Below are 13,246 nucleotides of genomic sequence, written 5' to 3' on the forward strand. Positions count from 1 at the left end.
ATAATGAATCCCACTATTATGTATAATTATAATGCAACAATAAAAAAGAATACATATAGCTAAATTGCTGGCAAGGATATAGGGGAAAAGGAACATTTATACATTGTTGGAAGGACTGCAAATTAGTACAACCACTTTGGAAATCACTATGGAGATTCCTCAAAAGACTAGAAATGGAAACATCATATGACCAGGTATTCCACTCCTTAGTGTTTATCTAAAAGAACTAATATCAGTAAACTATAGTGATGCATGCATACCAATGGTTATAGTAGCCCAATTTACAAAGGTCAAATTATGGAACCACCCTGTCAACAGATGAATGGATAAAGAAAATGTCACATATACGCACACACACACTCCATAAAGAAGAATGAAATTATGTCATTTACTGGTAAGTGGATGGAACTAGAGATTATCATGCTACATGAAATAAGTCAATCTCAGAAAGTCACAGGAAGGATGTTTTCTTTCATGCGGGGAAGATAGAAAAAAGAAATAAAGGAATATAATAAAACTAGAAGGGAGATAGTAGAGGCAGGGGATCAAGAGAGAGGGAGGAGAGGGATCAAGGGAGGATACTGGGGAATGAAATCAACCAATTATGCTATATCCACATATATACACAGTGAATCCACTTTAATATATAGTGTGCAAGTTTAAAAAAAATAGAAGTGATACTAGTAGAGTAGAAGAAGAGGTTAAGGGGCAGGGGAAGGAGAGAGGAAAGAGGAGATGTTGGAGAATGATTACTGATCAACTTAAGAATCTATTATGTATAATTGTAATGTGTCGGGGTTCCCGGGACCCCCAGCCTTGGGCATGGTCATGATGGCGCCTGGCACTGAGCCAAAAGCGGCCAGCTATACAGTAAACAACCAGCGAATTCCAATGATTGGCTAGTTAACGATGTGATTAGAGCATGCCCCCCTCGTGTACCTATTCTATGCCTGCAGCTGTCCGCGCGATTACCTCGTGTGCTCTCCCCTGATTGGTTGAAGTGTATATAAGCTTGGTGGGTGGGGGAGTAAGGCGCGGAAGCTGGGAGTAAGAAGAAGCTGGGAGTAAGGAGAAGCTGAGAGAAGAAGAAGCTGAGAGTAGGAGAAGAAGCGAGGAAGAAGAGTGCGAGCGAGGACGTGAGCCGAGCGGGAGGAGCGGAGCGACCGGAGCAGGCGAGAGTTAAGCAGAGAGAAAGAGGGCGAGAGTTAAGCAGAGAGAAAGAGAGCGAGAGAAAGAAAAGAGAGAAGGGGATAGAAAAGAGGGAAAGAAAGGAAGACTGTGCACAATAAACTTCCAAAGCTTCAGACGTTTGTCGTGTCTCTCTCTGCGGCCAGAGGGAACGCGATAGTAATGCACCAATACAAACCATAAAAAAGAAAAAAAATCTGTCATCTTCTTTTCAACAAATGCTCTCACATGCTAACATTGTGCGTGAGAAGCAAGTCAACTTAAACAATCTATCAATCACTGCCAGACTCAGTGTCAACTTTCTTAGAAAACATGTAAAGACAATATTTGACATCCCTTGGCATTCAGCCATCTCTGCAACTACACGGGACAGAAATTAGCATAAGTTTTCAGGAATAATGGCTTCTAACAGTTTGAACAAAATTTTATAGCCAAAATCAGAATGAAGTCTTTCTTTAAAAAAAAAAAAATTAATCTATTTTTAAAAAAACAGAACAATTGTATGATCTAGCTATACCACTCCTTGGCATGTACCCGAAGGAATTAGTCAGCATACTGTAGACACAACTGTACACCCATGTTTATCATGGCACGATTCACAATAGCCAAATTACAGAATCAGCCTAGGTGTCCATCAAAAAATGAGTGGATAAAAAAAATGTGGTCTGTATGCACAATGGAGCATCATTCAGCCATAAAGAAGAAATCATATAATTTGAAGGAAAATGGATGGAACTAGAGATCATAGTGTTAAGTGCAATAAGTCAGACAAATATAGCATGTTTCCCCTCTCATATGTGGAATCTAAGAGGAGAAAAGATGACATGAAAGCAGAGGGAGACTATTAGATAAGAGGAAGGCGGTCAGGGGGAGGAGGAAGAGAGTAAGGGAATGCAGTGGGAGAGGTAATATGCTCAAAATATAAGCATGTATGAATCTGCCACAATGAAACCTCTTATTCTGTATAATTAAAATGTACTAGTAAAAGTGAAAAAAATTAAGCTAGTTTCAAAATTAAGAAGTTAATGCATGCCTAAGGTTAAAAAAGAAAACAAAACAAAAAAATTTCACATAGCTACCACATTCCCCAGAGATAATTCTGGGATGTAGCTCAGTGGCAAAACGTTTGCCTCATGTTTGCAAAGCCCTGGGTTTGACCCCAGGTTCCAGAAAAGACAGAAAAAAAAAAAAAAAAAAAAAAAAAAAAGCTGGGACAAGTTTTAGAATTCTACTTGTAACTAGTAAGAGACAGAACCATATTTTCTATTTTTAAGCATATTTAAATAAGAATGTTAGATGAAGAAGATATATAGGATGCCAGTCCGCTTTATTTTCATCTCTTGGACAGAATTAAAAACTACTGTGAAATGACTACAAAACATTTCACCATTACAGAACTTGTCATTGGCAATTTAGGGTTATCCACCTTGAACATTTTGTATCTTTGAAAAAATTCTCTAGAAAGTTCACATCTTTTCCTATTTCCTGTTGTGTAGATTTTAAGTACAATTCCTAGGATCATACCAAGTAAAACACTGGAAAGGTTAGGAGCAGGTAATGATGATCACCTGGATTTGGGATGCCTTGTCGTTTTTTTAGGACCACTGTGTTGTGCTGAGTGTGTTCTGGAAGACATACTTCTCTGCCCTCTTGCCTCCTGCATCTTGGAGTGAGGCCTCTGCTCTACAAGTCAAGAAAGGCTTGAAACTCAGCAAATCAGTCACCTCAGAGAAAGAAAGGAAACACCTCTTATTTAAGGTAGAAGGTAGCCACACCAGTGCTTCTCAAACCTTAGCGTGGGGGTGAATCATCCAGGGCTCTTGCCTCGGATTCACTGCCTTGTGTCCCAGTGTTTCTCGCCTTTGCTTGCTTCTCTCCTGTAATGTCAGTATTTTCATTTTTGTTCAGGCTCTACTTTCCAGAAATCCAGGCTAAGAGTCTTTTATTTTTTCCTAACATCACTTCCTCCCCGTTTACTGATTCTCTGTTGTCTGCTACTATGACTTATAGCCCATGACCTGGTTCACACTTTTGATATCAGTACCTTACTTTCAGTTTACACTTATCTCTGGACCTAGACCTTTAGCTCTGGGGTATCTCCAAAGTGAACCATCCAAGCCTGCCATCTGTACCAGGCACTCTCCATGGTGGAGTGTAAGGAAGCAATATGGGGTGGGGGGATCATCACATTAAGTAGCAGAATCTCACGGTTCAGATTGTCATCGGTGGATCAGCACCACCTGGGAGCTTGTTAAAAAATGTAGACTCCAGTACTACCAATGCATGCTGCATCAGATCCACCCTTAACAAGATCCTCAGGTGAGGTGTTTATTCATTAAAGTTTTTGTATCCCTGATTCGGGGTGTTTCTACCACAAGAGAAATCCAATTCAAACTGGCTTACACAACAAAGAAAATTGATTCATGTCAATAAATAAAATTGAAAACCCTGCTGATAGAATGAGTTTTAGGTATGATCTGGTCCAGAGCTTCTTAGGGTGTCAGGACTCTGGAACTTATCCTCTTTGCTTATTTGGGCTTTCCCCACTAAGTTTACTCCTTAACATTACTTCATTTTATGTTAATAAAAACAATTTAAGGGCTAAGGTTGTGGCTCAGTGGTAGAGTGCTTGCCTAGCATGTATAAGGCACTGGGTTCGATTCTCAGCACCACATATAAATAAATGAATAAAATAAAGTTCTATCAACATCTAAAAACAAATTAAAAAAAACAATTTAAAATAAAGAACAATGTGTCCATATAAGTTTTTGTTCTAACAAAACAAAACTTAGCATAAAAACTTCTTATGATCCCAGAGCTCTTTATGTCTGAATTTTTGAAACATCACCCCTTAAAACTGAGACCCTTGGTTGCAAGTAAAATAAAATTATGACTCAATGTTGTTTTAACAGTAGGGAAATTTATCTCTATTATTAAAAATGCCAAAAGTAGGGCTGGCTCCAAAAATTACATGTCAGGTTTCCTCTTTTCTGCCATTCTCTGAGCTCTGACTCCATCAGTTGACTCTATTTCAATCTGGTTGCTGAAGTTCTAGGAGTCATATCCAATCTCAAAATATTTAAAGACAGAAAGGGACCATCTTTTTCCATGTCTTCTTTTTTAGAAATAGAGGAATCTCTCCCAGAAATATCACAGCAGAGTTTTCTTCACGGTCCATTGGTCAAAATTGAGTTTCATCCCATAATAGAGATCTCTAGTTGCTTCAGAATATCCATTTTCCTCATCTTATTTAGTAATATTGTCCTGGTTTTTATTGAGTACATCACTGGTCAGGTATATTTCCTTACCTCCTTTGAAACTACATTTGGCTAATGACTGAATTCTGGCCAATAAGATATAAGTAGAGTATAGTGTAAGTTTTGGGAAGCATATACTTAAAAGGTATCTTCCTTTTATCCCCCTACTTCCATTTTCACTTTTGGAATGCAAACCCCATGGCTGAAGCCTTTGCAGTCATCTTGGACATGAGGACAAAAGTACACTCAACATCTGGTGGAGCAAAATCCTGGAAAGTTTAGATGCCTGATGACTTCAGGTACCTTCCCCTGAACTTTTAGCTACCTCCCTCAAGATAGGTGCATGTGTGTTTCATTTACAGTTAATTTGGGTTTCCATTAACTTGTGGTGAACCTAGATCTAACTGATACATGTGCCCATTCCTAAATCGATCACTGGCAAGAGGAACTATTACTACCTCACTGGTGCAAATAGGTTTTGGGAAGTCATAATGACTACTACATGAAATAATTATTTCTTGAAAAATCTATTAAATATTTCTATTAAAAATGAATTACTCTGGGGAAGCAGCATTCTCAATATTTATATCTCACTGTTAGTGCTGTTGCATCTTTGTTAAGAGGCTTAAAACAACATTTCCTGTAAAGTGCAAAGTAAACTTGCTCATTGTGTACCATTTAGATTCTAATGGGTTTTGAGATAACTTCTATTAATTACAAGAAAAAATTCTTGGCTATCCTAATTTCAAAGCCATAGCCTCCAAAGGCAGGTCTATTCACTAGTCTATTCACTTCCAATTTCAAAATACATGAGTCTATTAATAAAAATGGGATTTTTAAGATATTCATTGATCCACTGAATGCAAATTTCAAACCTTATGTCTTTAACCCTTTTCTTAGGCACTGTACAGTTGATTTTGGGGTTACATTTTGTTAAATAGGCTATTCTCTAACTCCTTCAAAATCAAACTATAATCCCATCTGTATATACAGCTATAATGCACCAATACAGATATGTGGGAAGAAAAAAAAAACTTTTAAAAAATGTGCTTTTAAAGAGTTAAAAAAAAATCAAACTATGCTTTCTCATTTCTAGGAGTGGTCAGGAGAGTGAAGGGGAACTTTAAATGTTAATGCCTTTGTTAAATACACTCTCTTCCATATACAAATGATTCACTTAATCCACATTTCCAAATTCTTTTTATTTCCTTCAAGTCTATTTATTTATTTTTTTAATTATTTAGTGGTACTGGGGATTGAACCCAGGAGTGCTATACCACTGAGCTACAACCCCAGACCTTTTAATTTTTTGAGACAGGGTCTCACTAAGTTACTGGGGTTACTGAGGCTGGCTTCAAACTTGAGAGCATTCTGTCTCAGCCTCCCAAGTAGCTCATATTTCAGGCATGCACCACCACACCCAGTCATTTCCTACAAATCTAAAAACTCAAGATGAGCTTACAAAGAATCTGTGCTATTTTAAGAAAACAGTAAGATCCAAGTTTGGTGATTTCTCAGTGTGGTGCAAGAATTCTACCCCAATCTGTGGTATTTCAATAATTAGAAACCTCAGCTGGAAAGTAACTGAAGCTTCCTCTAATCAGTCTGCTGGTGCTAATCAACATCAACACTAGCAGCAGGAAGCTACAGCCTGGTTACCATCCAGACCAGACACCTTTTGAGCAGAGCCTTCCTTGACAATATGATCTTTAAGTCTCTAATTCTATCTTGTTCTGATTTTAAGGAAGATCATGGTTTATTCTTAAAATTCTGCAAAAGCAAAAATATATTTTATTTCATCTGAAAGCCAGTTTTAAATGACTCTACAAGGCAGCTTTTTAAAGACATTACAGTCTCTAGTTATCTCTTCAATAAAGCTGACACACATCCCATCAGTATACTTCTATTAAACCTTCACAAACTTTAAGCTAGTAGGTAACCCTTCATCAGGCTCTTTTCTAATCTCCAAAGTTCTGCCACTCATATGGCATCTTTGTGGTCTGGGCCACATCTTTCTGCTACCTTGTTTACTATTTTGAAACTTCTTTACAATTTTTTAAACTTATTTTGAAGAAAATTTTTATATCATCATTGCATGACTATCAAACTGGTCTTGCTTGACAAAAATAGAAGTTAACTGCAAAGACCAATAAAAACAGCAAATTTTAAAAATTGGCAAGTGAGGACATTTCTGTTTGATAAAGGCATTTAGTTCCATTTGATGTGAAATAATTGTGGCATCTCATGTCTTTAGTGTCCCTTTTAAAATTTTTTTTTTATTTATCTTTTTGGTGGTAATGGGAATTGAACCAGAGGCACTCTATCACTGAGCCATACCACCAGCCCTTTTTATTTTATTTTAAGACAGGATCTTACTAAGTTGCTGAGGTTGGCATCAAACTTGTGATCCTCCTGCTTCAGCCTCCTGAGTTGCTGGGATTATAGGCATGTGCCACAGGACCAGGTGTATTCTTTTATTCATAGCTAATGTTAGCATTAGATTTATCTTCAACTTTCATGCAAATGACAAGCAGGAGGATTTCACCATAAGATCATCCAGTAACCCCTTGAAGACATGTGTCTCTAATTTTTAAAATTTTTTTATTTTTAATTTATGGAGTAGATTTTGAACCATAGCAAGACTAAGGTACCTGAGGCTCTGACTAACTGCCCTGGTCTAGACTAGACACCAGTAATCTGCATGGTAAGATAGTGCCTCAGATAACTTCAGTGCATGTAGTTTTCAGACCCCAACTTTGAGAAATAAATGTAAAAGTAATTCTTTATTTTGCTATTCACCCATTCTTCCATAACTGTTGAACATCTTCCAGAATGCTGTTAGCTCCTCATGGGAGCAGAGGGGATATTCCAAGACTCAATTTTCATGGCATTATACAATTACCATATGAAGTGTTCTATCCATGCCACTCTAGGAATTTAGCCTTGGGAAGGTCGCTGTGGTCTGCAGTTGTGAGAAGGCTCTGTGGAGCTAGGCTGGAAGGACCTGGAGATTTTTCTAGGAGGAAGGAGGGTGGAATCAGAGGACTTCTGGGAGCCAGGTCAGCTAATTTAAGTTCTGGGTGGAGAGACACTTTATCCTGGGGCAGTAACTCAAGGTCTTCTGCACACAGACATGAGGCTAGCTCAGTTTTAGGGAGAGCAGTAATCTGACGTTGACATTCAGGATGGATTAATTCTGACTGGGCCAAGAGCACAGCGAACACTGGATTTACCAATGTTGCATGCCGGAACAAACAGAAAACTAAAGGATGGCCAGATTATGGTAACACGGGGTTTATTTGTGAGGAGAGGGAAGCGTGGGTGGTAATGTGCCCAAGATGACAGGTGCCCCGAAAGAATGAGAGCATTCTTAAAAACAAATCTCCGCAGAGGGAAATCCTAGACTCCAGCTTCCTTAAACTACTGTAGTGTAGGGATTAGTAGGCAAAGAGGACCCTGTTTGTGTTAAATATTTAAGTGTCCAGTGTCTCTCTTAAAATAGAATAACGTCGGGAGGCTGAGGAAGATTCCAAGTTTGCGACCGCCCTTTGCAACTCAGCAAGACCCTGTCTTTAAAAAAAAAAAAAAATCACGTTCTTCACATGCTCCCAGCTACTATTATTACCTAAACGCTACCAATAAAACACCATCACTCCGAGCCGAACTCAGTAAGTCCAAGACCCTGGCTGCCTCTGCCTCGGTAGCGACCTTGAACCTGCTCAGGTGACCCAGCTCTCTCTAGCCAAGTGGTTTCCGGTACAGTGAAATCACCTGGGGTTAAAGAAGAAAAATGCCTACCCTCAACAGCAAGGTGCGGCAGCGTTTGGAAACCAGTGGTCTAGTCACCTGGTCGGGACCTACAAACCCCGCACATCTCGGCTCCTGTCTTCCCCCGGAGGGTGCGCGCGAGCGCTCGCGGCTCGGGCTGGCCTGCGGTGGCGCCTCAGTTCTGCCCTGGCGCAGGCTGCTGGCCTGGAGGAGGCGGTGCTCGGGGCTTCTCAGGCCCAGACGCCCCAGAACCGAAAGCAGCGGGCCGCAGCGGCCGGCCTGGGAGGCGGGGGAGAGGAAGGAGAGGGCGGTCTCTGGGGTAGAAGGGCGACGTGGTGACCCAGGGCCGGGAATGTCCGCGGCGCGGGTGCCCAGAGCCGCGCCGGGGCCGCGTGCGGGCGATGGCTCTCCGTCTGGTGGCCGACTTCGATCTCCGGAACGACGTGCTCCCGTGGCTGCGGGCGCAGCGGGCGCTGTCAGCGGCCGCTGGGGCAGAAGGCGGCGGCGCAGGTGACCGGGGCGAGTCACCTGGGCGGGGGCCCACTGGGGGAGCGGAGTCGGAGCCTAGAGGGCTCCCGGGCTGCGGTGGAGTGCTCCCGGCCCGATGGGGAGCACCCCGAGGCCCTGCCACCCTGTGGAGGTTTGTGCGCAAGGGCGAGCCTCCCTCCCTGGAGCCCCTGCGTCTTTGGCTTTGCCACACTCGCCGCCAGTCGCTGGGCAAGGCTGGAGGAGGGGAGCCCCGGCGAGGTCGCGGCTGGGCTGCGCTGCGCTGCCTCTGCCTGCAGCGTCTGTCTTGCTTGGTGCCCGCAGTAGTTCACCCTTGGCAGAAAGACCCGGGACACTGGTGGGACCCTCAGCGTCTTCACCTCGCGGGAGGGTGTGGAGGAGCAGCTGCGGGAGCGAGAGAGGCTCCTTCTCTCGGTTCATTCGCATTTCACCTACCCAGGAAGGTTCCCAGCCGTCGGATGAGGGCTCTGCAAGGACAGGAGGCTCCTGCATAGTTCCGTTTTGAGAACGGAAAGATGAATTGTGGCTACCGAGAAAACCAGCACAGAGATATTCAACTGTTGCACAGTTTGTCCCCAACTGTGATTTTTGAGCCTTCTCGGCATCAATTTACCTTACAGGGAACTGATTTCCTGTTTTGTTTTGTTTTTTTTTTTCTTTTTAATAAAAGTTCGTAATTTTGCGAGTCTCATTTCTGAACAGTGTTAGGTGGCTTAGGGGACAGGCCACTCCGGATGTGAAGTGAGAAGTGTTTGCTTTCAGGCTTGGAGCGGTGAACTGCGAAGCATCAAGCCCTCCCTACCGCCATCCATCATTACCACCTGTGCAGGCGCCAAGCCATGTGAGACTAGTGATGCTCTGCTTCCTGCCTAGCTTTCTCAGGGTGTATTGGCATACACATTCCCAGCAGTTGAGGCCACAAATGTCTTTTGATTTTGGTGAGGGCGTGAAAAGTGACTTTTGATCCTCCCTAGAGTTGATCTACTTTAAAGAGGGGGTCTGTGATTTCCCAGTTTTTTCTTGTGGGCTTATACAAATCCCATCATTATGGACAGCTATAATGCACCAGTAAAAAAAAAAAAAAAAAGTTTGTAAATAATGGAGCATCTTGGGGTTTAAGGTCAGAATTCAGCTTCAAAGCAGTGGAGCCTTGTACATTAAAGCTGTTCACTTCAGTGTGTTTTTGCTTCGTTTTTTAAATTGAGGATTGAACCCAAGGCTGCTTTACCACAGAGCTACATCCCTAGTTCTTTTTAATTTTTATTTTGAGACAGTTTCATGAAATTGTTGAGGCTTTAAGTTGCTGAGGCTGTCTGGGCCACCACTGCTAGCTAGCTATGCTTTGCCTCTTTTTATCTTTGTTTTTCCTTAAACACTAGACTGCAATACATTTTTTGGGGAAGGGATATCAAATTACCCATATCTACAACTCCTTTTTCCTAAACTCTGGTGAAAGTTTTTCTTTGCTGCATCATATCTATACATTCTTTTATGTGTTAGCAGAATTGTTTGTAGGTTTCTTTGTCTTGGTATGTTGTTAGCTCCAAGTAAGGAGTCATATGTTTGTGTAGTTTCTGATTTGAGTTTGCTGGTAGTGTCATTATTAGTAAAGCATTTTGTGGGCAAGGGGAGGAAGATAATTTAAAAAGTCTCCTGAATGTCTGAAATGTTTTTTTGAAGGTTTAACTTTTTGAGATACAACAGGCAGCTCCAAATCTGTTTTCCACTACAAAGTAGTCCTTTCTTTCTGAACTCTCACCTTATTTTGCTAAATGGCAGGTGACTGCAAATGAGAAGTTGGATGAAGTGTGAAATGCCACAGTTTTATGTTTCAGTAAGTTATGTTGTGATTGAAAAACTGAGTGCCCCAGTAGGATTTTTGGCTTCCTGCATTTTTCACTCATCTGAAGAATTATAAACTTGTATAATGATGTTCCACTGAAAAAAGATACCCCTGAGTCCTCAAAAGGTAAACTCAACTAGAAATGCTAGTTTTTCTGATATTGGTAGTATTGTGTTCTTTCAGAGAACCTTCAAAGCAAGATATTAACCCTGTTATGCTAAAGAATTTCTACCTCTGATAGTAACATAAAACAAAAACAAGTCAGGGCGTCTTCTGTAATTTATTGCTTTGGCAGGGAAATCTGGTATTCTATCCTATTTCTAGTATGGTCATTATTGAAACATTTGTACAAATTATTTTCCTTTCAAAGTTCCAGCCTTACAAATAAAAATTGCGTATAGCTAGAACACTAAAGTCTACTCTCTGCACATTGCTTTCTAAATTTGAAGCTTTACTATTTCTGCACCAACAAATATAATAAAAATTTCATAATTCTCATGAAATGACATTCCTGGCAAAATAGCCAAGGAGTTGAGCTAAATCAGCCTTGGAAATTGGGTGACTACAACATTTTAGTCAACAGGGTCAAAGAATAAGGAGAACAGATTTAGTTACTGCATCTGTTCCTGGTTCTGGGTTGAACGTTGGGAAAATGATCTCTCCTGAAATAAAATGAGAAAATACTCTCAAATCAAAGCAATTATAGATAACTTGTTATAGATAACAAATTACTTTTATATAAGTAATAATAATTTTTAAAGTCCCATGTGTCCGCCATCCAACTTACAACAATTTTAGGACTTTTGAAGACTCTTGTGTGCTTCTCTATGATCCTGTTTTCTATCTCTTGTCACTGCCCCCAGATAACAATGACTTAAACTTTTTTTTTTATCTAAATAGTATTTTGATTTCTTTATAGTTTCAAACCCATTTTTTATCTGAACTTCAAGAAAATTAAAGCAAACTGTATGTTTTCTTTTTGCTTTTTTCCCTCTTCCCAGTATCGTGAGGTTAATTCAAGTTGCCTGGCTATCTTTAGGGCATTGATTTTCACCACCGTGAGTGTTTGTGAATATATACAACATGGTGGACATAGAGATGTAGCCCTTAGATTGTCCTTGCAAGGAAGGGCCCGTCGTGGATGTTGTGAGTATAGTCAGTTCCCTCAGGGTTGCCTCCCCTAACTTCATTCTCTTTTGAGTGTGACCCACATCCAATGAATGATTAAGGTGGGTGTAAAGGCCTGACTATTTTGACTCCACATGGAACAACTCTGGCAATGTGTTTCAGTTCTGGACATCCCCCGCAGGGGGCTCCAAGGTCATTTGAAATTATTGCACCTGGCCTGCTGGCAGCTTGATCTCTCTCCTCCTGCTTCCCAGTCCTTCCTTCTGCAGGTGGTAATCCCAGCCTACTAAGGACGGCCTGTAAACACATACTAAACTGTCTGAATGCTTGCTAGAAAACCAACTTTTACTTGTTCGTTTTTTGGTAGGTGACATCTGGGAGGTTTCTGGATTTGTCATTATAGTCAATGCGTTTGCTAACCACCTTGTGCACATCTCCTGGTACAGGAAGAGTCAAGTTAACCTAGGATTTGTATCTAAGAGTAGAGTTGCCACGTCATAGGTTATGCACATCTTCGCTTTCCCTGGATATCGTCAAATTATTTTCCAAATCGTACTCAGGAACACCCTCATTTTGTGTTTCTGAAGTTTTCCTGACACTCTATATCCTGACAAGTTCTTAATGTAAACTTAAAATTTTTAAATTGATTTAAAATTCCAGATTTTAATTTTTTTGGTCAGACTTGTGAGTCTAAATGTTATTTCATTGCATTCTGAGATTGAACATCACTATTGGCTATTTGAGTTTTCTATGAAATGGTTTTTCATCTTTCTTTCTATTTGATTTTTTAAAAATGATATTGAGGGGGTTTTAAATGTATTCTGGATGCTAGTTCTTTGTTCATGATATGTGTTACAAATATTTTCCCTTAATCTGTTACATGTGTTTGTTTGTGTGAGTGTGTGATGGTGCCTTTGATAAACAGGAGATCTAATCTGAACCAAAGCCTCACACTCACTGAGCAAGTGCTTTATCACCAAGCTACATTCCCAGCCTTTTTTTTTTATTTAAGACAGGGTCTAAATTGTCCAGGTTAGCCTTGAACTTGCCACCCTCCTGCCTTAACCTCTCAAATAGATGGGATTACAGGTGTATGTCAACATGCTCAACCAGGAGATTTTAATTTATGAGTCTTTTTCTTTGATATGTGCTTTTTTTCTCTTTTAAAGAATTTCCTCCCTAGTCAGAAGTCATAAAGACATTTCAAATATTAACTTCTAAAAGCATTACAGCTTTGCTTTTTGCACTTTGTTTTTTCCACCTGGAATTTTTGTGTGATATGATGTAGACATTCAGTTTTACCATTTTTCCATATAATAGCTCCTGTTTCAGTATCACAAACCAAATAGTCCTTTCTGTTCTGACAGCAAAGCTACCTCTGTCAGACATCTCATTTCAATGCATGTGGACATCTTCATTTCTGCATTCTTTTTGTTCCATTGTCTCAACTTGAAATGTCACCATCTAATAACTATCTTTATGTTGAGTCTTTATAATTGGTAGGGTAAGTCCCCTCACCTTAGCATTCTTTGGAAGCATCTTAGTTCTTCTATGT

General features: G+C 40.5%; 1 protein-coding gene across 2 annotated transcripts in view; it reads left to right on the top strand.

Moving 5' to 3' along the window:
- The first annotated feature begins 8,263 nt into the window (after positions 1-8,263).
- The window catches only part of Gsap (gamma-secretase activating protein), a 97,438-nt gene continuing 92,455 nt past the window's right edge, over positions 8,264-13,246 (top strand). Inside the window, exon 1 of one of the 2 annotated variants that reach the window (XM_047560808.1) lies at positions 8,264-8,723. In XM_047560808.1, the coding sequence (XP_047416764.1) occupies positions 8,615-8,723 (109 nt within the window). In that variant the 5' untranslated portion in view covers positions 8,264-8,614. The remainder of the gene's footprint in view (positions 8,724-13,246) is intronic. The other variant, XM_047560807.1, reaches the window with a different exon arrangement.

Source organism: Sciurus carolinensis, chromosome 8 (genome assembly GCF_902686445.1).
Source record: "Sciurus carolinensis chromosome 8, mSciCar1.2, whole genome shotgun sequence".
NCBI lineage: Eukaryota > Metazoa > Chordata > Mammalia > Rodentia > Sciuridae > Sciurus > Sciurus carolinensis.